The sequence below is a fragment of the Triturus cristatus genome, chromosome 8, assembly GCF_964204655.1.
Source record: "Triturus cristatus chromosome 8, aTriCri1.1, whole genome shotgun sequence".
Lineage (NCBI taxonomy): Eukaryota > Metazoa > Chordata > Amphibia > Caudata > Salamandridae > Triturus > Triturus cristatus.
Genome location: NC_140591.1, coordinates 789997952 through 790025522, shown reverse-complemented (window position 1 = coordinate 790025522; position 27571 = coordinate 789997952). Strand labels below are relative to the sequence as shown.

Here is a 27571-nt window from a genome sequence, read left to right as displayed (position 1 = left end):
TGACCCCGTAGATGCGGGCCAGCTAAAGCGTCGACAGACTTGGACACAGTACCTTTCTCGTTGCGACCAACACGTCGGTGTGAGTCGGTCGGGGCAAATGTTGCGGTCTAGTTGTGAAGCGGAGCGTTGCGGAGGACGATGTCCTCACAATGCAGTGCAGGCAGCTGCTCGTTGACGGAGTCGGTGAGACCAAGGCTTGCGGTGAAGGGTGACACGGTGCCCTCTGCGGTGCTGGCAAGTCACAGTGTGGCGACGGAGCCAGGCGGTGTTCGGGTTGGGCAGCGACGGAGTCAGTGACATCTTTGCAGCATGTAGCAAAGCATTGCGGAGCGCAATGCCCTCAGGATGTGGTGCAAGTAGCAGCTCGTTGATGGAGTTGGTGAGACCAGGGTTGCGTTGCGAAGCGAGGCGTTGCTCTCGGCGGTGCTTTCAGTACACGGAATCCTGTGACGGACTCGATGACATAGTCGGTTACCCTTTTCTTCTGTGGAGACGATCAGAGATGGTGCCCACAGACACGGCGAAGTCCTTGCTGTTCCTGAGACCTCTAGAACAGGGGGAAAGCTCAGTTCAAGCTCTTGGAGATCTTCTCTTCAAGTAGGGGGCCAAATTAGCAGCAAAGCCCTTTCGCCTTTCCTTGGCAGGGGAGATCCACTCCAATGTGCCAGGTCCAACAGAAACCATGTCGAAAAGCATGTTTGGGGACCCCCAGCAGGGCGCCCTTGTGCTTGCGGCCTCGTTGCGGGCAGTGGGGGCACCTATGCACCTGTTAAACCCTGCACTCCCTTTTCTCAATGGGAGCTTTTGTTATGGCCTGTTTATAGCCGTAACATGAGGTCCCATTGAGAAAAGGGACCATGCGACCAGTGTTCGGTCGCATTGTCATGAGCCGGTTGGCTGGTCCCAGGACTGAAACGTGTTGGACGGACTTATCGTAATCAGGACCTTAGTGTTTTTAGGTCGAAGCCTACCAGACAGTGCAACTATCTGGTTCCAAAGGCATATTGGGGACATGTTGAAAGCTTACCTAGAAACGCATTCCCCCATTGCTTATCATCGGCTTTGCCTTTTGTCACTCACATTTGCTTGCTTTCTATTCGCTGGTTTTAACTGTTTAAATGTTGTCAAGGTTGTGTTAGTCACTTCTGTGGATAATAGTCTGTCTGATTGGCTGCTTCTATTCTTCAACAACTGCTCATTTTTTGGGAACTAGTTATGCTACTTGGCCGGTTTTATAGTGGAATAACTCGTATTTTAATGTCCCTGCCTAATGACCCCTGACCGCACACCATGCCTGACATTTCTCTCCTTTGCCCAGGTTCTCTTTCTTTAGTTGTTTCTTCCGCCCACTGTGTTGCTTCATCAATCACCCTCTCCTGTAACCCGCTCAGCCATTATTTTATTTTGTTTTAAACACTTTCAAGCTCTGTTTGAAACAACACTTTTGCACATCTTTTTATCTATTTATCAATCCATCACAGATTGGTAAATAAAAGACAAAAAGCATCCTTTGTAGGCGAGTGCATGTGTGCTGAAAAATGCAGGTGCTTACAAAATGACCTAGCCATGGTGTACAGCTTGGCTGAAAACATTAGCAAAGCCAATAGATCATATAGACGAGGCCTATTGGCTGTGCCTATGATTGTTTTCAGTAATGTCTAACTTTTTTCTTCTATGAAGAAGTTTGCCATCACCTTGCTATGTTTTGTACTTACTTAGGGGCATATCAACAAGCAGGCGATAAAAAATGATCGCCGCTTTTGCGGCCGTTTTCGGCTAACGCGTGAAACCTTGCTTTAGCGTCAGGATTCGTAACACCCAGCTTTGCATCTCTAATGAGATGCAAAGTGGGTGTTCCTGACCTGGCATGACAGGAGAAATGTCGCTAAGCGACATTTCTCCTATCAGCAAGCCTAACGCTATGAAGCATAGCGTCAGGAAAAGTAGCGATAACCCCTGTTATCGCTACTTTCCTTACGCATGCTTCAGGACTGACTTAGCCATGATATCCTATGGAGGGTGGATATCATGGCTAAGTGTGTGAGTCCCTTTCAACTAGCTAACGTGAGATTATCGCTGGGTTTCCAGCGATAATCTCACGTTAGCCAGTTAGCGCTAGGATTTTTATCGCTGATGAGATAAGCGTTGCTAATAGCACGCTATCTCAGCGATAAAAATCGGCGCTAGCCGGCGATAATTATCCGAGCGCTAAGTGCGCTCAGCGATAATTATCGCCGGTTGTTGTTGATATGCCCCTTAGTAGCGAGGGTTTGAGGCAATTACCTCGAGCACTCTTATGTACGCGAGCATAACTCGCAGTGGCGTAACGAAACGTGAGGGGGCCCCCTGTCAAAAAGGACATGGCGGGGACTCACCAGGAACTATGGGGGCCTTTGTTATTCCACCGGGGTGCTCCAACTGACAGAAGAGGTAAAGCCTTCAGGTGCGATACCGGGATGAAATTTGGAGTAATCTCCGCAGATGGCACAAGTGGTGTGGGTTCAAACTTAATTCCTCATTAAAAAGTGACCTTAAGGGTCTGACCTTTCAATCTGCAATTAGACCCCCACTCCTCAATTGCCGTTACCCACGGTATCAGTAACTCCGACGGTGGGGGATTGATTAGCCACAATCAGTGCTCTCTAATGAGTCCCCCCTCAGTGTGCAGACCTATTCATACCAGCTTCCCCACAACATGTAAATAAAAGCAGTCCTTCAATGCAACACTTGCTCACTCCTGATCAAAGCCCAGAAAAATGAATTATTTATTAGTTGAAATAATTTTGCCAAGCTGACTTTCGGACTACTGGATTTTAAAAAAGTGTATTCAGAAAGTAAACGCCGGGGTCACTCCCCAGAATTCCAGGACCGACCAGAGGTATGTTCCATGAGTGGTCCTTGCACATGTCAGCCACAGAGCAAGGCAAGCAGTGCTTGTTGGGGAGTAGAACACAGTATCAGAAGGCTGCACCTCTGTGTCTCGGCTACAGCGGTAGGTATTTTTTCAGATGCAGGGTATACAGCAGGTGGGTGCTCCAATGCAGAGCATCACATTTCAAGGTCTTCGCCAGGAACGAGGGCTGCTACTGCAGAAAGTGCTTTACCGAGTGCACCCCACAGTGGCAAAAAGGCATTCACTCGGATGCAGGGAACAGCAGCAAAAAGTGCTTGCACTTCAAAGGGGTATCGCAAATGGAGGTGGTAAACCTCGGCTTTAAGCCATTCCTCCAGGAGCAGAGAGATCCGGAGAAGATGTTTGGCACAGCAACCATGATCAGAAGAGCGAACACAGGTGAATACATTGGGGCATATTAACAAGCCAGGCGATAAAATTATCGCCGTTTTAGCGGCAGAAAACTGCCGCTAAAACGGCGATAATGGGCTTGATAATATGCTCTATGGAATTCAATGGAAGCTCAGGTTAGATGTCCTTCACATCTAACATGGACTTCAATTGGAATTCCATAGAGCATATTATCAAGCTCATTATCGCCGTTTTAGCGGCAATTTTCTGCCGCAAAAGCGGCAATAATTTTATCGCCTGGCTTGTTACTATGCCCCATTGCCCCTTAAATGCCGTATCGCACATCAACTGCAGCTGTTTCGTGGCATTGGTTAGGGTTCAGCAGGTGAGTGAGCAATCTTGCACATGCTGCTTTTTTGAAACACAAACTTCTGATACCTCAAAATCTGCATGGAAAGGGGTCCCACTGTGATTCTAGCACGTGTGGTGCCCTCATGTAACAGGCAATTTAGGAGGCAGGAGCATAGCTTCTGGGGAGTTTTGGGATTTGACACCTCCCCCCAAATAAATACATTCTTGGCAAGGTATTTGGGTCTAGGGGCTCTGATTCGGGTCTGCTATGTCTGTGGCTTTTGTTCTTGTCATCCTGATTTCACTAAGCGGTTTTAACTTGCTAATTGTTTGGATCAGGAACGTAAATATATTTAGGCCCAGATTTATAAAGATTTTGCATCCGGGTTGCCTCCATTTTTGAAGCAGCCCTAATGAAAAATCCCTATTGGTATTTACAAAGCCACACAAATGTCGGTGTGCATGGCTTTGTAAGGCACGCATTGGCATTGCCAATCAGTTTTGGCAATGGGAGTGCCTAATTGCAGAGATGTTCGGGAAAAGCCTCTCTACTACAATGTAGTACATGATTAGGATTCGCCACAAGGCATTACATTACTGGACACACACACAGCTCTGCAGTCGTTGGTAACCTACTGAGCTGTATTACAACTCAACACATTTGTCTATGTGAGAACATGAAATGTGCACCTTTCAACCAAATGTAACTAAGACAGTGAAAAAAGAAAAGAGACTAGCCCAGAAATGATATATTTGTAACTTTTGCGTAGGAGCAAAGAAATCTGTTAGCGACCAGATAATACCAGGATTTACACAGCACTTGCTCTCGCAGCTTTGGCGTCTCCTCCTGGTGCTGTAAAATATTAGGTGTCGCTTCCACCTCACACCCATGCCGGAAGGCAACCGTACCCACACAAGGCGCAAGGGAACGCACGCAATGCACGTCCCCCTGTCAAACAGAGCCTCCTGTGCCCACACTGGCGCTTTGCATTGACTCTCCATAAAACAATCTTTCGCAGTCACCTCACAAGACACTAGTCATAACAAGCGGTGCCCTTATTAAATGCCACCAGGTTACCAGCCTTGGATCTTGCGACGTGACTATTAAGAACATTTTAAACTGGCCCATTTTATAATGTACATTTAAATGCACTGGATTCACTTGGAAGACAACATTGGGAAACGTTTCATTTTTTGGTTTATAATTTCCAGTGCAAAATGCTATGTTCATTTTCCTATCTTTCCGACCCAAAATGTTCATGTTGAACAGTGTTGGAGCAAAACACATTTTACATGAACAAAAGCCACAAAAACATGAGAAAGAGTAACATTTGTGGTATAGATAACAAGTTGCATCGGTCTATTGTAAGCAGCACACTCAGGGAGGATATAAGTGTATGCTGATTAATACAAATAGCATGAAAGACATTTACAAAACAATGTATATAAAAAGCTGTTCAATTCATCGATACACTCCTATTAACGTCACTAGTAAAATACGGAAGAAAAATTGAAAAAGAGACATTTGGCCCAAGGCCATGTGAGCGCACCTGAGAATACATACAGCCTTTGTAAACAATGCAATCCAGCCTCATTTGCATGTGCACAGAGTGTCAATCTAGTTCACAGAGCTGCGCTATGCGAGCCTGTTTATTAATCCATTCATAATCTTTACAAACTTGATTGTACGCACGACAACAAAAGGTAAGAACAGATTTAACCAGGATCCATGCAAGCGACACATGACAACATTTGGAAATGCTTAAGTAGCGACTAAGGGGTATGGAGATGTGCAGGTGGTTCACTTTCTCCAGATACTTGCAAAGTTGGGGAAAATAAACATTTTTGACAGAGACAAAGGTCTGTGGATTAAGGAACGCTGTGTTTTCTAAAGCTCGCTCGAGTGGTTACAGTCTTGGATCTATAGGGGAAAAGCAAAGCTCAAGAAAACAAACATGGCGCAGGCAAAAAAGAAAGAAGTCTGTTTCCTGAAAATAAAGCTCTGTATCCTCTGGTGTGCTCCACATGCAGAATAAAGCGCTACACAAATGATTATGTTAAAAAGTGAAATAATGCATGGAGAAAAAAGCGCTGCTGGCAGGCAGGCCCGTATGAAATTGCCGCTCTTGCTGCACCCGCTGGCAAAGTGCCTATCCTGGAGTGAGGTATTATTCCTAACTTGATAATGCTTCTCGTAAAATTGTGCTTAGAGATAGTGCGCTGCGCGTTCATGATCTCATCAGATTCATTCTGAGCTGCCACACTGCAGTGCAGGGAGTACCACTGCAGAAGTACACTTGGGGTACAGCCCACTCGGCTATCCAGCACCCGGGAGCTGAAAATAAAAAGAACGGTGCCAATAAAAGCAGGACCCTTGTGAAAAGTGCTCTTAAATATATTTAAAAAGTATTCCTGAAACAATGGATGATAATGGCCACTGCATGTGTTTAACAGTAGTTGGTCAGTGCTCCCGGGGCAGGCTAAACAGTGGAAGAGGCATGAGGCATACATGCCCTTGACAAATGGGGAGAACGAAAAATGAAGTGATGATGGTGCCATCAAATAGGAAGCCTATGGACGGGCTGTAAGCCCTCGAAGTAGATGCAGCATGTCTCTGTTCGAGATAGCGCAAGCACTCCGTCTAGAGCCGAGACCTAAAAAAGGAGCCCAAGGCAGCACATTGTGCGGCCCTGCTTTGCTTTGCATCAGGTAGGTTTTTCTTGATTGTTGCATGGGTGTTTCCAGCCATCCACCAATGGATTTTGACATAAACCCATATTTACATAGGCCTAGATTTGCAAAGATTTTGCGTCCTGGTTGCGTCACTTTTTTGATACAGCCCTTATGCAAAATCATTTTTGGTATTTACAATGTCATGCAAATGTCAAATTTGAGTGGATTTGTTTGAAAATGATTCGTACTGCATTGCGCTGCCCTGCATTACTTTACATCAGGTGCACATTCCATGGGTGATGCAGCGGCGATCCAGTGCAAACATCCACTGATTTTGCCAACAATCCATATTTACAAAGAGTTGTAGACATGGGTTTCCACCAAAAAGGTATGTCTGCATGAAGCTGGTGTTACGAGGAGAAATATCTGTATTTCTCCTCGTTACTTACTCTTTGCATGTGCGCTGCATTTAGCCACACACATGCAAAGAGGAAAAAGCCTAAAAGTATGGTTTTGTGACCATAATGCAGACACCTTTGCACCATGCAAGTGCAAGTGAGCCCAAAGTGCACCAGCGCATAGAGGCAGCAGAATTGCACATTTTCTTCGAAGATATGATGCAGTATTGCTTTCTTCAGATGCTCTGCATATCACCACTTCTTTATAAATATGCCCCTTATTGACTGGTTACCAAAAAATGTTATTTCACCAAAAAAGTAGAAAATCTGCAACCATAGCAGTTCTCCTTGAAAGGATACAAATGCACTACTTTTTAGAATTTACAAACATTGGCAGTAGTAGGCTTAAAAAGCTGCGTAAGTCTCAGGTTTCGAGGCATACTACTGGCAATCAAGCACCCAAAAGGTCATGAAACAAATGCTTGCATATAGTCTAACCAATGGCATGCCCAACCATTGTTTTGCACCCACTGTGCCATTCTAGACAGGGGGCCTGATTTAGGAGGGCGGGATTTAGAATTTAACAGATGGATAAAATGGCAGATAGGGTGGCAGCGGACTTTACTGTCTTTACTATGCCTGCCAAATTTAAAGAAGTCCACCAGCCTGGCAGACATCTCTATAAATTGGCTGGATGTCAAAGAAAGTTTTACACTGACATTAATTGTATTCTGTCAACGTAAAACTTGTGGTCCTCCCAACTCTTTATCGGGCAGACATAACTTTTGTTTGGCAGACATGTTATTACTTCACAACAGGCTACCTGTCGGCCAAACTCTAACTCAGCCCCAGAGACACGCCTAATGCAAATCAGTACTGACCCGGCTCCTCATGGGAACAGTCCATCCCGAACCTTGGTCACCTCACACACTCGCCCTGTGGCCCACGGCTTTTGTAGGTGGGAAATTTGAGATTCACACCTCCTGAATCTCACTGACTAAGCTACGCTCCTGATAGGAGGAACAGAGCAGGGCTTCACCTGTTTTGTAAGTAGACAGCAGTGAACAGCACCTGTGACAGTATATATACAATGATGTCTTGGAACCTGCAATCCTGGCATAGCTAGACAGATATATTTTGTATTTCCTCTAAAGGCCTAAATGCCCCTGGTTCCAGTATGTTGAGCTTATATTATAGAAATGGCTGCTCTTAAAAGCCTAATCAACTCCACTCTCCAGAACACAAATTCCTTTCTATGTCCCTCTGCCTTGACTCTCCTGCATCCACACCTGCCCCACACCCTCTGTTCCCACATCCTCCACAGACCTACATATATTCTGTTGTGAACCCCTCACTTCTGGAATCTTACTGCCTCACACTCAACCTGCCAAATCGCTCACTCTCCTGAAACCTAGCTGTCTGTCAGTCCCACTGCTTACCCTACCCAGCCCCCTCTGCTGTACTCCATCACTCACACCTCTGTCTTGTATCTTTCACTATCTGGCATGCTAGTCTGCCCCATCTCCCCACTGTCTTGAGGTGATGACTACCTCTCGTGCTCTCGACTCCATGCCATCAGCTCTCCCATATAGCCTTCTACGATACACCCAGAATAAGTATAACCCCACAATTAGTTTTTACTATCTACTGTCCTCACTCTTTTCCCACTCTCCAGTTTGTTTGCATTGCTGCTCTCAAGGCCTCCTTTACTTCGAATTCCTCACACCTCAGGCCGATCTGCATTTATAGACTGCATCACTAACTGGTCTGAGTTCCGGTGTCCAGCTTCCAAGGTGACCTGTAACCTTCCTAGGACATAGGCTGTACATTTTCCACCTTCAGACTTCAACGTTAGAGGCAAGGGATTTAAGTGGGATGAAACAACTGGTGGGGGGGGGGGTCTCAAAGGGGTGTGACAGACGTAAATAAGGCTGTGGCTTAAAATCACTGTAAGCTAAAAATCTATGCTTAGCTTAGTGCGCCTCCCAACTGGTATTTTGCTACTTCTGTCATTACATCTAGATATATAATACAACAAGTAACATTACACTTCAACAAGCTAGTACTATTGGCTTTGTCAATGGTTGTTAGTTGCATAAGAGAAAGACATGAGCATCAACTATGGCTTCGTAGTACAGCATATTGAAAATGCTTCAGTTCTGAAATGATGAGACTGCGAAAGAACTATAGCGAGTCTCTGAAGTTACATCAAAGACAGTGAAGAGTGGCCCTGCAATGATGAAGAGTTAAGATCTATTTTTTTCATCCTGAGGGTGAGGGCAAAAATCGGGAGCCCGATAGGGACCCATCTCAGCGCCTGCTTTTTAGAACTGCTGGTGTTGAGCACTGGCAAGACCCGACCCACTTGAAGCTCTGGTTAGAGGGTCGGCCTCACAGACCCACTTACTGCATCAGCTTCCGGGTAGTGAGATGCTTCAGTGGCTGGGCAGCATGAGGTTTTCTGCTGTGAACACAGTGGAAAGTTGAGGTTTGAGAGGCACTCAATAGCCATGGATGGGAAGAGCATGCATAGGTGCATGGCCTCTTGATTACTGGTGCCATTTGAGTTATCAGCACAGATAATTGAGAACACACAGCCAATTTCCGCACTAAAGTTATTGATAACTTTTGTTTGCGAGCCTTCTGACAAACTCAGGTATGACTGTGCTTGCCCCGATGGTGCAGCATGGTTTACTCCTAGGTTTGATAGCTAGCCAATTTACGTCCAATTGCGTCACATCCGTTTCACTGCTGTTAACGTTTGCTTTCAAATGTGTTCGTCCCGCAGAGTATTTGTTGCTGAGCATAGTGAGCTTTGATAAAAATGAAAAAGAAAATTAATGGACACAGGGACGTTTTAAGGATTTGTGGGGTCCTGGGCCAAACTTGGGGTACAGCCCACTCGGCTATCCAGCACCCCGGAGCTGAAAATAAAAAGAACGGTGCCAATAAAAGCAGGACCCTTGTGAAAAGTGCTCTTAAATATATTTAAAAAGTATTCCTGAAACAATGGATGATAATGGCCACTGCATGTGTTTAACAGTAGTTGGCCGGTGCTCTCGTGGCGGGCTAAACAGTGGAAGAGGCATGAGGCATACATGCCCTTGACAAATGGGGAGAATGAAAAATGAAGTGATGATGGTGCCATCAAATAGGAAGCCTATGGACGGGCTGTAAGCCCTCAAAGTAGATGCAGCATGTCTCTGTTCGAGACAGCGCAAGCAGTCCGTCTAGAACCGAGACCTAAAAAAGGAGCCCAAGGCAGCACATTGTGCGGCCCTGCTTTGCTTTGCATCAGGTAGGTTTTTCATGATTGTTGCATGGGTGTTTGCAGCCATCCACCAATGGATTTTGACATAAACCCATATTTACATAGGCCTAGATTTGCAAAGATTTTGCGTCCTGGTTGCGTCGCTTTTTTGATACAGCCCTTATGCAAAATCCTTTTTGGTATTTACAATGCCATGCAAATGTCAAATTTGAGTGGCTTTGTTTGAAAATGGTTCGTACTGCATTGCGCTGCCCTGCATTACTTTACATCAGGTGCACATTCCATGGGTGATGCAGCGGCGGTCCAGTGCAACCACCCACTGATTTTGCCAACAATCCATATTTACAAAGAGTTGTAGACATGGGTTTCCACCAAAAAGGTATGTCTGCATGAAGCTGGTGTTACGAGGAGAAATATCTGTATTTCTCCTCGTTACTTACTCTTTGCATGTGCGCTGCATTTAGCCACACACATGCAAAGAGGAAAAAGCCTAAAAGAATGGTTTTTGTGACCTTCCTGCACACTATTCTAACCATAATGCAGACACCTTTGCACCATGGCACAAGAGTACCTACATTAGCGCAAGTGAGCCCAAAGTGCACCAGCGCATGGAGGCAGCAGAATTGCACAATTTCTTTGAAGATATGATGCAGTATTGCTTTCTTCAGGTGCTCTGCATATCACCACTTCTTTATAAATATGCCCCTTATTGACTGGTCACCAAAAAATTGTATTTCACCAAAAATGTAGAAAATCTGCAACCATAGAAGTTCTCCTTGAAAGGATACAAATGCACTACTTTTTAGAATTTATAAACATTGGCAGTAGTAGGCTTAAAAAGCTGCGTAAGTCTCAGGTTTCGAGGCATACTACTGGCAATCAAGCACCCAAAAGGTCATGAAACAAATGCTTGCAAATAGTCTAACCAATGGCATGCCCAACCATTGTTTTGCACCCACTGTGCCATTCTAGACATGGGGCCTGATTTAGGAGGGCGGGATTTAGGATTTAACAGATGGATAAAATGGCAGATAGGGTGGCAGCGGACTTTACTGTCTTTACTCTGCCCGCCAAATTTAGAGAAGTCCACCAGCCTGGCAGACATCTCTATAAATTGGCTGGATGTCAAAGAAAGTTTTACACTGACATTAATTGTATTCTGTCAACGTAAAACTTGTGGTCGTCCCAACTCTTTATCGGGCAGACAGAACTTTAGTTTGACAGACATGTCATTACTTCACAACAGGCTACCTGTCGGCCAAACTCTAACTCAGCCCCAGAGACACGCCTAATGCAAATCAGTACTGACCCGGCTGCTCATGGGAACAGTCCATCCCGAACCTTGGTCACCTCACACACTCGCCCTGTGGCCCACGGCTTTTGTAGGTGGGAAATTTGAGATTCACACCTCCTGAATCTCACTGACTAAGCTACGCCCCTGATAGGAGGAACAGAGCAGGGCTTCACCAGTTTTGTAAGTAGACAGCAGTGAACAGCACCTGTGACAGTATATATACAATGATGTCTTGGAACCTGCAATCCTGGCATAGCTAGACAGATATATTTTGTGTTTCCTCTAAAGGCCTAAATGCCCCTGGTTCCAGTATGTTGAGCTTATATTATAGAAATGGCTGCTCTAAAAGCCTAATCAACTCCACTCTCCAGAACACAAATTCCTTTCTATGTCCCTCTGCCTCGACTCTCCTGCATCCACCACTGTCCCACACCCTCTGTTCCCACATCCTCCACAGACCTACATATATTCTGTTGTGAACCCCTCACTTCTGGAATCTTACTGCCTCACGCTCAACCTGCCAAATCGCTCACTCTCCTGAAACCTAGCTGTCTGTCAGTCCCACTGCTTACCCTACCCAGTCCCCTCTGCTGTACTCCATCACTCACACCTCTTTCTTGTATCTTTCACTATCTGGCATGCTAGTCTGCCCCATCTCCCCACTGTCTTGAGGTGATGACTACCTCTCGTGCTCTCGACTCCATGCCATCAGCTCTCCCATATAGCCTTCTACGATACACCCAGAATAAGTATAACCCCACAATTAGTTTTTACTATCTACTGTTCTCACTCTTTTCCCACTCTCCAGTTTGTTTGCTTTTCTGCTCTCAAGGCCTCCTTTACTTCGAATTCCTCACACCTCTGGCCGATCTGCATTTATAGACTGCATCACTAACTGGTCTGAGTTCCGGTGTCCAGCTTCCAAGGTGACCTGTAACCTTCCTAGGACATAGGCTGTACATTTTCTACCTTCAGACTTCAACGTTAGAGGCAGGGATTTAAGTGGGATGAAACAACTGGGTGGGGTGGGGGGGTTCTCAAAGGGGTGTGACAGACGTAATTAAGGCTGTGGCTTAAAATCACTGTAAGCTAAAAATCTATGGTTAGTTTAGTGCGCCTCCCAACTGGTATTTTGCTACTTCTGTCATTACATCTAGATATATAATACAACAAGTAACATTACACTTCAACAAGCTAGTACTATTGGCTTTGTCAATGGTTTTTAGTTGCATAAGAGAAAGACATGAGCATCAACTATGGCTTCGTAGTACAGCACATTGAAAATGCTTCAGTTCTGAAATGATGAGACTGCGAAAGAACTATAGCGAGTCTCTTTGAAGTTACATCAAAGACAGTGAAGAGTGGCCCTGCAATGATGAAGAGTTAAGATCTATTTTTTTTGTATACCACTGCAATTTCCTAGTCTCATATCTTTTTCCTTAGGTATACTCTCTTTTTTTTAAATTGTTTTTTTAGGCACGTTATTATAAATGCTTTTATACTCTGTAACCTTTTCTATGTAATTATCCTATTATACAGTTACTATTTTTTAGAATGTTTGTATACTTACATTTTGAACATTATTGATTAGTCTTTACCTGTACTCATGTGCTTTCTTATTATCAATAAAAACTATTTAACTAAAAAAAAAAAAAAAAGATCTATTTTTTTTATCCTGAGGATGAGGGCAAAAATTGGGACCCTGATAGGGACCCATCTCAGCGCCTGCTTTTTAGAACTGCTGGTGTTGGGCACTGGCAAGACCCGACCCACTTGAAGCTCTGGTTAGAGGGTCGGCCTCACAGACCCACTTACTGCATCAGCTTCCGGGTAGTGAGATGCTTCAGTGGCTGGGCAGCATGAGGTTTTCTGCTGTGAACACAGTGGAAAGTTGAGGTTTGAGAGGCACTCAATAGCCATGGATGGGAAGAGCATGCATAGGTGCATGGCCTCTTGATTACTGGTGCCATTTGAGTTATCAGCACAGATAATTGAGAACACACAGCCAATTTCCGCACTAAAGTTATTGATAACTTTTGTTTGCGAGCCTTCTGACAAACTCAGGTATGACCGTGCTTGCCCCGATGGTGCAGCATGGTTTACTCCTAGGTTTAATAGCTAGCCAATTTACGTCCAATTGCGTCACATCCGTTTCACTGCTGTTAACGTTTGCTTTCAAATGTGTTCGTCCCGCAGAGTATTTGTTGCTGAGCATAGTGAGCTTTGATAAAAATGAAAAAGAAAATTAATGGACACAGGGACGTTTTAAGGATTTGTGGGGTCCTGGGCCAAATGTATTTTGGGAGCCCCTGTTCGGAACAGCTTTGATTTTATGATCCAGTTTCAGCGCTTTCATTCCCTCTGTGGTCAAATTCTAAATATGTGCACATCTGATAGTCAGGGATAGTGATGTGTGTTTTCGGTATTGTAACACAGCAGCAGCTCACTAATATTACTACAAATAATCTCTGTCAACCCTCCTATTTCTTATATATGAGGTCCTGTATTGATCTAAAAGAAACTATTTATATGGGTGTTGCATGAAACATAAGGACATTTTGTCTGCAAAATATCTGTAATAGACTCTCACACATAAATTATACATGATAGGTAAAACACTATTTACAACAATCTGTTTAAAAAGTATTCAAAGTCATCAGGACATGACTCTCGGCAGAACATAGCTGGCTCTAGCAGCCAGGGGGAGGGGCTGAAAGGCTGGGGCCCTGGCCCAGAGCCCACTTTGCCCATGCCTTAAAATGTCTCTGACTGGATTGCTTAATTTGCAATATCACAACTCTAAAATGTACTCTATACTTACTTTTTTTGCGAGAACTGGTTGTGCTCTGTGGAACGTGAGCCCTCAAAGTGCAAATGTGTAAATATCTCAATGTCTTCCCACCGGTAGGCCATTTTAGGATGACCTGCTACCTAGATGATTAAGGGAGCTTTCGTGGGCTCTTCTTTCAGGAATTAGGAGAGCTGAAACGCATCGAGGCTCTAATTCTAATTGGGTCCAGAGGTCTTTGTAGAATCCTTGCTTCAGACCACCACCAACCATCTCATCCAAAGGGGTCACCAGATGGGGTGAACTTGGCAACAGAAACATTTGTACAGCTGGATCTGCTCTGTCTCTGTACCTGCAAAGATAGAGAGATCGAGAGAGGTGAAGGATAGATTCATCCTTATGAATAAGTAAAGAGAGCTTGAAAAATGTGCACCAAATATTTTCAAACCATTTCTTTTTATTTAAGTTTAAAAAGCTTTATTTAGAAAAAGATAAGAAGTACAGAAGACCAGCAATTCAAATTAAAAAGCATATTAATCAAAATATAGCGTAAAAATGGCTAGTATAGAAATAAAAGTGAAAGCTGTTTAAATTTTCTTTTTTAAGGAGTGAGGAAAATAAAGGGGGGAGGGGAAAGGAAGCTTAATTAAATATTGCACTTAAGCCTTTTAAGTGTCTTTGCGTGAAGCATCCTCTTTTAACAATCTTTGGCAGATATGTGGCTGCAAAATGTTCCGAATATTGTTTTGAAATATTGATTAAGTATATTGCAATAACTACTCTTAGTGAGCTCTTGCCTTGGCGCAGCAGGTGTAGTGGCAGCAGGGCCCAGAGGCCTGAGCGGCCCTCCGAACCCGGATTATCGTTTTCTTTTTATAATTAAACAGCAGCAAGTGGGGCCCATTTCCTTCCTTCGACGATATGTCTCTTAGATAGCAGCGAAATTGTATTTTAGGATTTTCTCGTCGATCAAGTTTACATGTTTTCGACTGATTACTGACATGTACATTTTTGCATGTGCTCTCATTTGTCAGGTAATTTTTGTCCATGACGTTACCTCCACCTACCGGGTTCCCGTTCTTTTGGAAGAACAAGGCATCATTAAATATTTCAAACAGCGATTGAATTTACCTATTGATGAACAGCCGACAGATCTCCTTTTCAAGTGGAAGCGAATGGCTGACAGGTATGGTGCGCCTCGTGCATGTGAAATTGTTTTAACGGTGTTCAATCACAAGGTACGGATTTTTCTGTTAGGGGCTGCTGCACGTTTAAATTACTTTTGAAGGCAGGACATTTTTCTCTCGAATTCATGTTTTTATAAAATATTATACTTGCAGATTTTGCACGACATTTAGAGTACAAGAAGTCGGTTTCACTGAACAGAAATACAACGATGGAAGAGCAAAACGATTTAAATAGAACGACCTTGAAAGGCTCGATATTTCTAAAGGAAGTCTTGGCTTTTTTTCTTGGCTTGCAGTTCATTTAAAAAAAAAAAGAAAAGAAACCTGCGATACCATAAATACTACATCTAAATATACATATTTAGATTTGTCTTAGAATTCATGAAACGTTTTTTTTTGTAACATCTGGAATTTATAGCTTTATTCGAGATAAAAACTCATAAAAGCATAAGGCATACATTGCATATAAACAGTCTCTTGTAAAAACTTTTTGTTTAAAAACGAATACAAACACATTAAAATACATCCATGATACTGAAGATCATAACATTATTTAGCCAATATAAGAACAGAGTGGCAAAATTTCCATAACTAGTAAAGCGGACAATGGTCTAAAGTCTTTTCTCCTATACTACCATTAGACAAGAGATTTCTTTCTGATGGCCCAAGCCCATCCCAGATATTTGGCAACTGCCACAGCAATGAATGTTGAAGGGCTGGTACAAATAATCCTTAGAGCGGTGTCACTCGCTCTTGTGCCCAGCTGTTTACACATAGCCTTCAACCAAACACGTCGGGGGACTGAATAGGCCCCGCACACAAAGAGAAAGTGGGCAATGGTCTCAGACCTTACTTTACAAACTGGGCAGACTTGAGAGCTACCCTTTGCCCATTTTCCAGTTAGTGATCTTATTGGGAGAGACCCCACTCTAAGCTGGAAGTATAATTTCCTATCCAGGGGTTTGGTAATAATATCCCAATAGGGCTCTAAAAAAGGAGAAGCTTTTACTTCAAGGAATAGACCCTCCATGGTAGACGGGTTGGCTTCATTCCAGTCCCGATATTCGACCATTTCCCAGTACTTGGTTTTTATAGTTACTTTGGACGGGAACAGGGCCTCTTCTGGGTTCTCCCAAAGCTCATTTATACCTAAAGACCCCAACATTTTGCACAATTCCCCCAGCCATCCTATCTTGTGGAATTTGTCACTATTTATTAAATCCAGGAAGCCCCTAGCATAATGAGCGAGTTCGGGGGTGACCCATATGCGCCGCCAGTATAAAATGGGTCTTAATCTAGCAATATCTGAGATGGCTTTTCTGCCTAAATCGCAACGCAGAGGCTTCATGGGTGTACTTTTAGGGAGGCCAATTAGGTTTCGGAGAAACTTGTTCTCAGCAAGCGTTAATGGTGCAAGATTCCCATAGCCCCAAAGCTCTGAGCCATAGAGCACCGAGCTAATGGCTTTGGCTTCGTATACCTGAAGTACTGGTGCAATGGGTTTGGTCAAAGACCTTTTGTGTTCAACACCTATAGTACCAGTAGTTTGGCGGAATTTGAGAGCCGCCATTTCTAAGTGTTTCCCCCACTTTGCACCTTTAGCTATATGGATACCCAGGTAAACAAAATCCGAAACCATTTCTACCTTTTGGCCGTCCATGAAGAAGTTCCCTCTAAAGCTGGGGTGGGGATTGAATGTCATGAGCTTTGTTTTGGCTACATTTACTTCTAGGCCACGCTCGGCACAAAAGCCCTCAAAAATATTCAGTGCACGCTGCAGGCCACTCGGGGTTTTGGATAGAATGAGCGTGTCGTCTGCGAATAGTAGGATTGGCACTTTCGCTCCATCCAATGTTGGAGCGTTTACAGGAGCAGACAACATACGCTCCACTACTCCATTGATAAAAAGGGAGAAAAGCATCGGGGCCATAGCGCAGCCTTGGCGCACCCCCCGTTCTACCATGAACTCATCAGTTAGTTGCCCATGTCTCCCCCACTGGATCTTTGCAGAGTTAGACTCGTGCAATCTCATTACTAGCAATAAAATTTCTGGAGGCATCCCCATCTCAGCTAAGACTTTCCATAACAAAAAGCGGGGGACTAAGTCAAAAGCTGCGCGGAGATCTATAAAGGCAGCATCAAGACTGCCCTTCGCCAGCTCTACTGTCTTCCAGTGCAATAACGTGAACCGGAAGATCTGGTCAATCGTACTTGTCAATTTACGAAAACCTGCTTGGTAGAGAGATAAAATGTTGTTCTCTTCCTCCCATACTGCCTACAACCTTCTGCACTGTGTCTATAAGGCTGATGGGGCGGTAATTCCCTGGTAGTGTTTTGTCCCCTTTTTTATAAATAGGGATTATTACCGCCCCCAGCTACGACTTTGGCACCGGAGCCCCTAGTGCTACTGCATTAGCCAGATTCGAGATGTATTTGCCCCAGCGTGATTTCTCGTGAAGAAATACATCTGCAGGCACCCCGTCAGGGCCTGGTGCCTTGCCCCGCGTGACTGAGTCCAAGGCTAGTGCTACATCTGCGTTGTTAAAGGGAGGTGTTTGGAATATAACATGGGGCACAGATTCCCCATTTCTGTCCTCAAGACGGCACCTGTACTGGGGGCCGAAATAATCCAACCAATTGCTCTGCGAGACATCGTTGGAGGGTGGTTCTGGGAGGCCCCCTTTCCCCCATTTAACAATGTTCCAGAATAGTCTGGAGTCTTTTGCTGAGCAGGCAGCTTTGAGTTCTTGCCAGTGTTGCTCGTCCCATTGTTTTTTGGCTATAGTTACACTGGACTTGTATTTCCACCTTGCTTCCCTGACTGAGGCTAGATCTTTGGACTTATTGGCCAACCCCAGAGAGATTCTAGCTGCCCTACATGTAGCGTTATTCCACCCTGCCACATGCGGACAATTTTTCTTACCCAGGTTCGAGCGTACTGCCCTATAAAAATGACCCTTTAGTGAATGGAAGAATTCGCAATGCAGATTGGTGATCTCAGCCAAATCTGTTCTGTTACTTGGTCCCATGTTCAGAATTACTTCCATGGCAGTGGAGGTAAGATCCAAATCTGTATTGATGCTTAATAGCACCTCATGGTTGGCCACAATTTGGGGCCACTTGACTCGCCTCATGTCATTCGTTGGGACTGTTTCCGCCAGTGCTTCTGATGTTAAATTTTCCCCCTCCATATCCCCCCCCCACAACAAGTGAGTGATGCAAAGGGGGTTATGATCGCTCTCTTGTCTGTTAACCACCCTCATGTCTTCCATCAAATGCCAGTTCGTTAGACTGCAGATGACATAATCAATCCGGCTTTGCCAACGGCCATTGTCAAATGTGTTTGCCCCTTGTCCATCACTCGATGTCCTCCCATTCAGAGCTCTGAGCCCCCTTTCGCAGCATAGGGCATTCATCTGTAGTACTTCCGCCGACTATCTGCTCACAGGTTTTAAGTCCAGCTTAGGGATTCCCCATTCATTATCTACATCTTCTCCTACCTGCCAGTCTTCTACTGAAAGGGGCTCATAGGTCATATTCATATCGCCGGCGATTAGTATGTTATTCTCGGTTGGCTGTACACTGATCAAATGGTCAAGTACAGCCAGGACTTGGGCTTTCCCTCTGTTGTGGCTTCTTCTATACAGGTTATAAATGTATAGAGGTTCCCCCCGAGACATACATAGCCTAATCAGCTGCAAATCATTAATACCTGTGGGGAGCTCTACTATCTTGTCAAAAAGTGCCTGCCGGGCCCAAATAGTTAAACCCCCTTTTGGTCTTCCCTTTGGACCTTTAACAGCCGGGACAAAAAAATTAAGAAAACCCAGGAGGAACAGAGGCTCACAGGCCCATGTCTCCTGGAAAATACAGACGTCGAAATCATTTATAAACGATGCCCATTCTGGTGAATACATTCTGGGTCCCAGACCCGCGATATTCCAGAGAAACTATTCTGCCCCTTGCCCTCCTGGGATCGCCCCCCTGTGCGACAGTGTCTAGCGGCTGGGCCCTTAGACCACTAATATTTAGCAAATCACAAGCCCCGGCTAGCTCTTTGTTTGCTACTCCTGGATCATTTCTCCCTTGTGGACTAGTCACGACATCTGCTGCCAAAGATAAGCCTACCGGACCTAGGGGTTCAGTCCCCTCCTCCCCTCTGGGGTTTCTACCATTTGGTCCCGGATGAACTATTGGCGACTCTCCTAACCCGATACGGCAAGAATCTCTCGCTGCGTGCCGGGGGATAGTTTTAGTTGGGGACGTGGCTAGAAGTTCTTTAGATACTGGTGGAGCCTTTTGTGATCTTTCCTCGGCAATGATTGTTGAACCCCTAGAATGCAGTCAGTCCACACCCTCCAGACCTGATAGAACCCCATATCAATTGTGTACTTGGTAATAAAAATCAGCCTGCTGGCGGGAAGAGTGCCTTAAGCGGCCTACTTGGTATTGGGATAATACCCCAGGTTGGGCTGCCTGATTAAAAAGTGGAAGCCTAATATGGCTATGCTGGAATTCTAGCAAGGGCTTGGCATTAGTTGCAAAAGCCACTAGACCTCTTGGATAAAAGTAAGTCAGGTCCTGGGTGGAAATTGCGCTGCTACCATTCTGGGGGAACCAGTTAGTAATGTATCTAACTGCTCTGGTGTCACGAAAATTTATTATTACAATATCCCCTTTTGTATCTTTTATTCTTTGGCCTATCCATGGGAGACGCCTGACATGCAGGATTTCACCACTTATATTTGGCGGTAAAGGGCGATTTTGGCTAAGCCAGAATATGATCTTGTTTTTCAGTTGGTAGAAGGCTTCGCTTCTGCCCTCCTCTAGGGGTGGCACACCAGTAAGAACCACCACATACGGTACTGCTTCCGGGGGCAGATCAATTGGATACCTATTGGGTCCGATAGACCTCGCCGGTTCATCAGAGCCGTTAGATTTCCGGGTGTTTGGTATTAAAGCAATTCTCGGAGAATTTGTTATTCCACCTTCATGGGACCCCGAGTTTGTCCTGTTTGCATTTGGGCCTGTGTTTATAGATGGGATTAATTTCGATGATTTTGTTTTGACTAGATTAGTAGTTAATGGTTCCTTTTGGACCATTTTATTATGGTCCACGACGGGATCGGGGAGGGCTTGAGGTGCCTTTTTAAAATCCTTAATAGCCCCATTAGTTTCCCGGATTGCAAGTTCCAATTTATCCAGTTGAACTGCAATTCTTTTTATCCTCTCTACCAACGGAGATATGAGAGATCTAATTAGCTGTTCCATACTACCCAGTAGGTCAGTAGTAGATGCATCTTTCGGTGGTGTATATGAAGGCATTGCTACTGCGGATGTTAATGGTACGCTGGGAGAGGGGCTTTGAAGGTTCCCAGAATTGGTATAAGAGGACAACTTTTTCTGCGAACCATTCCCCCTCTTCCTCTTTTTTTTCGGTGGTGGACCTTGGGGGTAGAGGTTTTTTAGGGTTTTTGTGATCTTTTGGGCAGATTTTATGGGTGGCAGCAGAGTGTTCATCATAGTCTCGACTAGTGGGATCGGGTTGCTCGGGGAGGGGGAACCCGTTATACCCGGGGTGTTGACTTCTGCTGGGCAGGGGGGGCTACCCCGCAGGAGTAAAGGGATACTATCACTAGGGGATAACCCACAATCCTCGCTTGCACAATATGTGCTCGCGACGGGTGAGAAAGCCAACTGTATCGGGCCCAGAGATGAACGCTTGTTCTTGATAATTTCTACTGAGCGTCGTCTCTCGGCTCGTTTCTCACCAAGGGTAATTTCCCTGTCAATATCTGAGATGGGCCTAATGACAAAATTGTCAAGTGTACCTCGACTAACACTTCCGGCCATTAGAGACTTGTCTCTAGAAAGGGACGACATCACAACGATAAAATCTCGTCGTGATAGACACCGGGGTGGCCTAGATCATGAGCCTTTAGACTTCAACAATAAAAACTTCAGGATCAATAGTCGGACAGAATAAAACACAATGCAGTATAAGATGTTAATCACAGGTAGCAAACTGCACTAATATGGATGAAAAACCTTCCAAGTAAATAGCAGTCCTTGATAAGGGAATGGGCCCAGCCCGGCCTTGTCCGGCCATTGCCCGGGCTTAGCCCGTGCGCGAGCCCGCGACGCGGGGTGTGGAGCCGATTCTAGAGCGCCTCCGGGCACGGGAGGGGTGACGCTGCTTCCGGGGTTGAGGATCTGGGGAGCCTGGGTAAGGTAGTCCACTCTCGCCCTCCCTCCTCACTGCGGCCACGAAGATCTCAAGCGCGGCGGCGGGAGGGGGGAGACAGCAGGAGACAGCAGGAGCAGCAACAATGGCGCCACGCGGGGAAGACCTCACAGTGAGTACAGGTTCCAGCGAGGGCTATCAGGGAGCGAAACAGAGTCACACACTTACACTGAGACCAGCAGCATAGCCTTATACTTATAATCCTCCCGAAGGCACGTATAACAAAGTTTTTTTCTTTTTTAAAGTGCAGAGTGTTTCGGATAAGCGGATACCATCAAGGGAGTTATTTGAATTGAAAGTAGTGTTGCAATGAACCCGGGCTTCACTACTCCTCAGCAGGAATAGGATTGGGTGCTTAAGTGTGCAGTGAGTCCCAAAGTCACACACCCATCAATATGCACTAGTTCACTTACTTTGTCGTGTACTGGCGAGTAGAGGAAACGAGAGCGTTATCGTTGTCCATCAGAATGCTCCCAAACAGATTATGAATGAAACCGGAGGGTAATATCCAAAGACTCTCACACCCGGAGCTCAGGAAGCTAGCGTGTAGCCGCTCGTGCCGGTATCCTCTCCAGCACTGATTTGCAGATCAGCCGGCAAACACCTCTGTGGCCACGAGACTCCGTATGCATACGCTTCAGCGCCGAAAAGAAGATGGGAGAGAAAGCCACTCCGGACCGGTTAAATTCGCACTTCGGAGCTCTGAAGGGCCGCTAAATCAGAAAAACGCCTTCAACGCCTTAAACGCAACCTCGCCATCCGCCGTCCGCCATCTATCTCCGCTTCTGCAGCACAGCCTCGTTGCCAGCTATAGCAGGTACCTGGTAATGTAGCCCCTATTTAGAGTAACCCCTTAGCACTAAGGTTCATATTTATATGTTCACTGAGTACAAAAAAGTCACCCTTCTGAGCCAAAAGGGACATGGTAAGTAAACCAATGAACAAACAATTTCCCTTTCCTGTTATGCTTAAAAATCCATGCAACTTCTGTGTATCCAAGTAGTCCACTAGGGCTGCACTGAATAATTTACAATTTTTAACTTTCTATTACCAATTATGACTGTCTCCTTAGTTTACTAAGACATTTTTGTTTATTTACATTTTTCCAAAGGTTTACAATATAAAAATCGATAACTATTCAGTAAAAAGAATATTTTTTTTTAAACCGGGAAGGATGTGACTGTACTCTTATTGCATACCAAATGTTATCTAAACATTGTACCAGATTTTCAGAATTTCGTAAACAAATCACCCGTCTTTGATAGTCACACTTTAAATATCCTACAGAATTCTCACAGAAATTTTGGGAAAAAAGACTTGTGTATGAATTATTTGATATTAACTGTAAATTGTACTTAATATTGTTTGCGTGTTTTTAAATGTTTGACTATAAACAATGGGGGATTTGTTTATTAAATTTGGCAACTCTGGTACAATGCTTAGATTACATTTGGTATTTTGCATGCGGGAATCATTCATAGCATGGAACAAGCGCCTAAGGTTAGAGGAAGTTTTCTGGTCAGGAATAAAGCCACACTGGTCATAGTGAATCAGGTCTCTCATCAGGTCCTGAAACCTGATCAACATCAGCTTAACCAGAATTTCACATTAAATATATATTAGGGACAGCAGTCTATCGCAGCATTCGTTAAGCTGGATCTCTTTCATGTTGGGGCACAATGAACATTTCTTTTGTGGTGGATTGGGATAGGATCCTTTTATAGAATGAATCTGTATACATATTCAAGAGACGCTTGGCTAGTTTTGCCTTAAATGAGGAATAAAATTCAGAGGGGCAGCATTCGGGCCTGCTGTTTAACCTGCAGCTAATTGGTCTACACTCTATATAATCTGGACTACAGTGATAGGTTCTTCCATGGCTGTGATCTGAGACACTGTAAGGTGGGGGAAGTTGAGAGCACTCGAGAAATCCTTGAATATTTGGGACATATGGTCCTGAATAAGGGTGTATAGATACTCATATTAATTGGCAAATATTGCATTAATCTCCTTCTGGGGATATGCTGCTTCCCCATTAGGATTGCTGATGGCGCAGTTCCGAGAAGCAGCAACCTCAGACTGTAAGAGCCATTCTAATGGGCATCTGACTCTGTCCCCTTCATCTTACTGTCTAACCATGTTTTCTAAATTGTTCACAATTTTCAGCCTGCCTAGAAAGTAGGGCCGAACTGAGAACCAAAACCGGCCCTGGCAAAGTGCTCGGCCGGCCCCCCGTGGCTTGGGGGTGCTTCCGCCCTCCTTGCCAGGGCCGGTTTTCGACCGATTTTGCTATGCGGCAAAACGGCCCTGTAACAAAAACGGCCCCCCAGGGGCCCAAAAATGGCCCCCACCCGTGCAGCACACCAGGGGATTGCCCGGTGCCCGCTACGGCAAGTCCGGCCCTGCTAGAAAGATATTGCTTTTGGTCGTCTACTAATTCAGTCTGATGTCCCACACATAAAATAACCTTTTTTTATTCATATATCTGATGTTTGGATGTTAAAAATCTCTGTTGGTAATTTCTGCTCCACACTAAAGGATGTCTGAAAACATTTGCCTCATGTCACCACCTTAAATGCTTCCCATTCAGTGGCTATGCTGCAAGCCATATTGCCATTTTCAGAGACATAATTATCTATGTGCTTTCCTATTGTAGCATGGAATGGCATATCTCGACCTGCTGCTGCCTGTAAGTGCCACATGGGGATCACCAGGGAAGTATTCATTCAATTTATTGATAACAGGAGTGGATTGTGATCCACTACCACTCAGCTTAAATATGCAATCCTGGCGTCTTAAGGGCTGTCCCTATATTCCTCAGAAACAGGTACAGTCTGGTATGTGTTCTGTGTACCAATGGATAAAATGAATACTCACTGTTGTCTGGGTGTTAATGGAATCAGATATCTAATATAGGGGCAGGTAAGACAGGTTGCAAGCTACTTAACAGAGGATGAGATCTGTTTATCTTGTTAGACTATCATGTTTAAATTGCCATGCCATTTGCTTAGAATGTCTACATATTTCAGAAGGATTAAGGAATCTAGGAATGATGTCTAATTCATTTTAGGCGCATATACACTAGCTAATCAGATGGTCTCACCACTGAGCCTCCCGCCCAGTATCATGAACCTCCCCTCTGCACCTATGAGAGCTCCATGGGCTGTAAAGAGTATGCCAGACGCTGTCCAGATTGGTGTACCCCATTGGAAAGATGAGTATACGGTATCCTAGAGTTGTGCACAACATTTTTTGTCAATTTGGATTCCGGAAAGAGAAAGGCATATGACAGCTTCAGTTGTCGTGGTTTTCACTTAACAGATAAGAAAGAGCTCTCTTCTGTAGTGTGATTGGAAAATATTTGTAAGTCATTACCCTCAACCCTCCAAGGTCTATGTTTCCAGTCAACCAGCAATATTAAGTCTCTCTCCTGCTCGTGGTGTTCCCGGAGTGGGTTCAGGGCCCAGAGCCCTAAGCACCCATTCCACTGAGAAGAGCATGGAAGGATTTCTGTCATATATATTGGTGATCAGCCAGTCTCACAGAAAGAGATTTTGGCATGGTCCCTCCACTGCTTCCTGAAGGCTCACAACACTGATATTTTTGTGGCATGCTTGACTCTTGGAATTCTCTGCACAAGCCTGAAGTTGGAGTAACTACTTCTGTTGTTTTCATACTATTTTCTGTAGATTTGCGAACAAGGTTGCTTTATCTTTCACCACTTTTACCTTGAATTTTGTGTGGTCTTCCTGTAGGAGGTTAATATTAATGGTGAGTGTGCTGATTTTCATGTGTAACGTGTTTTTCAGATTGAGTATTGCTTGCAGTTTCTGTCCATCTGGGGGAAGAAATTCATTGTTATATTGTTCCCCAATATCAATGTTCAGTGGTCAAGGGTTGGACTCCCTTGGCAGAATCTTTAGTAATTCTCCTTATGTCCAGTCCACTTGTTCACTCTGCTATCGGCATATTCAACCTCTAGCCTTTGTCTCCTCTAGGCAGGGGCTGATGATGGGTTTTCATAGTAAGGATTTGGATTAGTAAAGAATATTTTGGATACAATGAAGAAAAAGGGAGAGTAGAGAGAAACTTCATGACCAGTTACTTTGTAATTCATAAAACAGGAGGGGAGAGACACTTTCTGACCACTCACCTAGTTGTTTAGAAAAGAAGCGGGGAGAGAAACTTTATAACCACATAGTTCGTCTTGTCCCTCCCCTGTTGTTCATTTTTTCCAAAGTATTCTTTACTAATCCAGATAAGAGCATCAACAGCAGAGGTAACGAAGGAACTGGATGTAAAGAGAATCATAAAATCTCTGCCAAGGGGCATACTTCACCCAATGGACAATTTTCATGGTTATAATACAGTCCATACCTTGACCACTGAATATTGAAAGTGGGGAACAAATTAGCAAGGAATGTCTTCCCCAGCGTGGACTTTTCTCAAACAATTTGCCTGGTGTCTCTGAATTAAAACCCAGATGTGCATACTTTTGTTTTAAACACTTAATTTGTATTAATTATTACACATTCATTTGGTATGGCCAACTTGTTCAAATAACTGATTTACTACTGTTGATTGAGTGCACACTTCAGTACAAATTATCTGACATGTCTAATATTTATGGGGATTTGCAATGTGATCTCATCATTATTTGAAAAATGATAAAATACCAATAATTGTAAGCAATTTAAGTATGTGATATGTTGCGTTTGGAGGAATCTCTAAATTAATGATTACTGTATCATACAAGATAAAAAAAACAATACTGTGACTGACACGTATTTGATATGCATTGTCGCATGCAGTATTTCCACCTGCCTACTTGTAAATATATGTTAATAAATGCACAATATAAAGTAGAGTGTGCATAGCAAAGGTCTTTTTCGTTTCATACATAAAAGCATTGGCAGGACAATTATTCATTTGGTATTGTTCGTTGTACATCTGTGGACTGGGGTACTAGCCCACAGTACCTCCCCTGAGAAGGTCTTGGCCTGCTCTGCCTCGCTACCCTGAGTGAGTCAAGTGCCACAAACGGGTACTTGGTCCCCAATAGAGAAAGGTTGCAGACATATCACTTGAGAATCACTAATATCCTTGCTAACTAATATTAAGATTGTGATACAAGCATCTCAGATGCGAAACTGTGCCTTTTGGGAGATTACGAAAGCTTGCCAGTTCAGTAGGAGGCAGGTCTACACTTTCTCTAGTGTAAACAATTCCACTTCTGAATCAGTGCAGTATGTCACAGCAGCACAATTTTGTGTTTCTTTAAGCCACTTTTCTCTTCTCTGGTCAGTAGGCTGAAGGGTCTCTCCAAAGGAGGGTGCAATATTTATATCAACCACCTTACAAAAGAGGGCAATGATGTTTGTGAAACTTGCCCTTCCCAGCTCAAAGACCACCCAGAGCACAAATGATTTCCAAGAAAGTTCATGTTGCTCTAAAGTCCAAAGAATCCCCTATTTTATTTACACATAGAGCCATTGGTACATTTTCTATAAATAAAAATGTGTAAGTGTCAATCCATCCCGATGTTTTTGTTCAAGGCCGTGAGATTGACACATATCTTAATTTGCCTGCCTCCATCGTTCAGTGCCAGCACAACTGGTGCCAACCATTCTGAGTATTCAATTTCTTCAATTACTCCTGTGTCTAGTAACTTGTGAATTTTCTTCATGAGAGGTTCCAGCATGAGTTTAGAAAACTTTCTAATCTTGTGAATGCACAGAATAGCGTTACTCTTTAAAATTATTTTATGCTCAAAATCTTTTAAGATACCCTGGGGCATTTTTACTAGTAGAGTGGTGAAGCGTGCTGCTAAGCCAAAAAGGCTAACAACACGCTCCGTCACTTTAAAAATGCAGGGCTGCATTTTACCCTGCGCTGGCGCTAAATTTAGCTGCCTAGCGCCAACGCAGGCACCATTGCACCATAGTGCAAGGATGTCTGCGTTACAGGAAAAGATTGTTTATGTGCAGGAAGGTGTTTCTTCCTGCAAAGAAACAATCTTTAAATCATGTTATGTAACTTCTATGTTTGCTGCTTAATGCAAAACACAGAGAAACTGCAAAACGTCATTTTTTTAAAATTATTGTTTATGTGCAGGATGGGA

At 44.2% G+C, this 27571-nt stretch overlaps 1 protein-coding gene across 4 annotated transcripts in view; it reads left to right on the top strand.

The window, feature by feature from the left end:
• Positions 1 to 27571, top strand: part of LOC146805091 (CTP synthase 2) — a 1453753-nt gene that overhangs the window by 580534 nt on the left and 845648 nt on the right. For all 4 annotated transcript variants that reach the window (XM_085622227.1, XM_085622228.1, XM_085622229.1 and 1 more), the window contains one exon: positions 15054 to 15205. In XM_085622227.1, coding sequence (XP_085478353.1) covers positions 15054 to 15205 — 152 coding nt within the window. The remainder of the gene's footprint in view (positions 1 to 15053; positions 15206 to 27571) is intronic.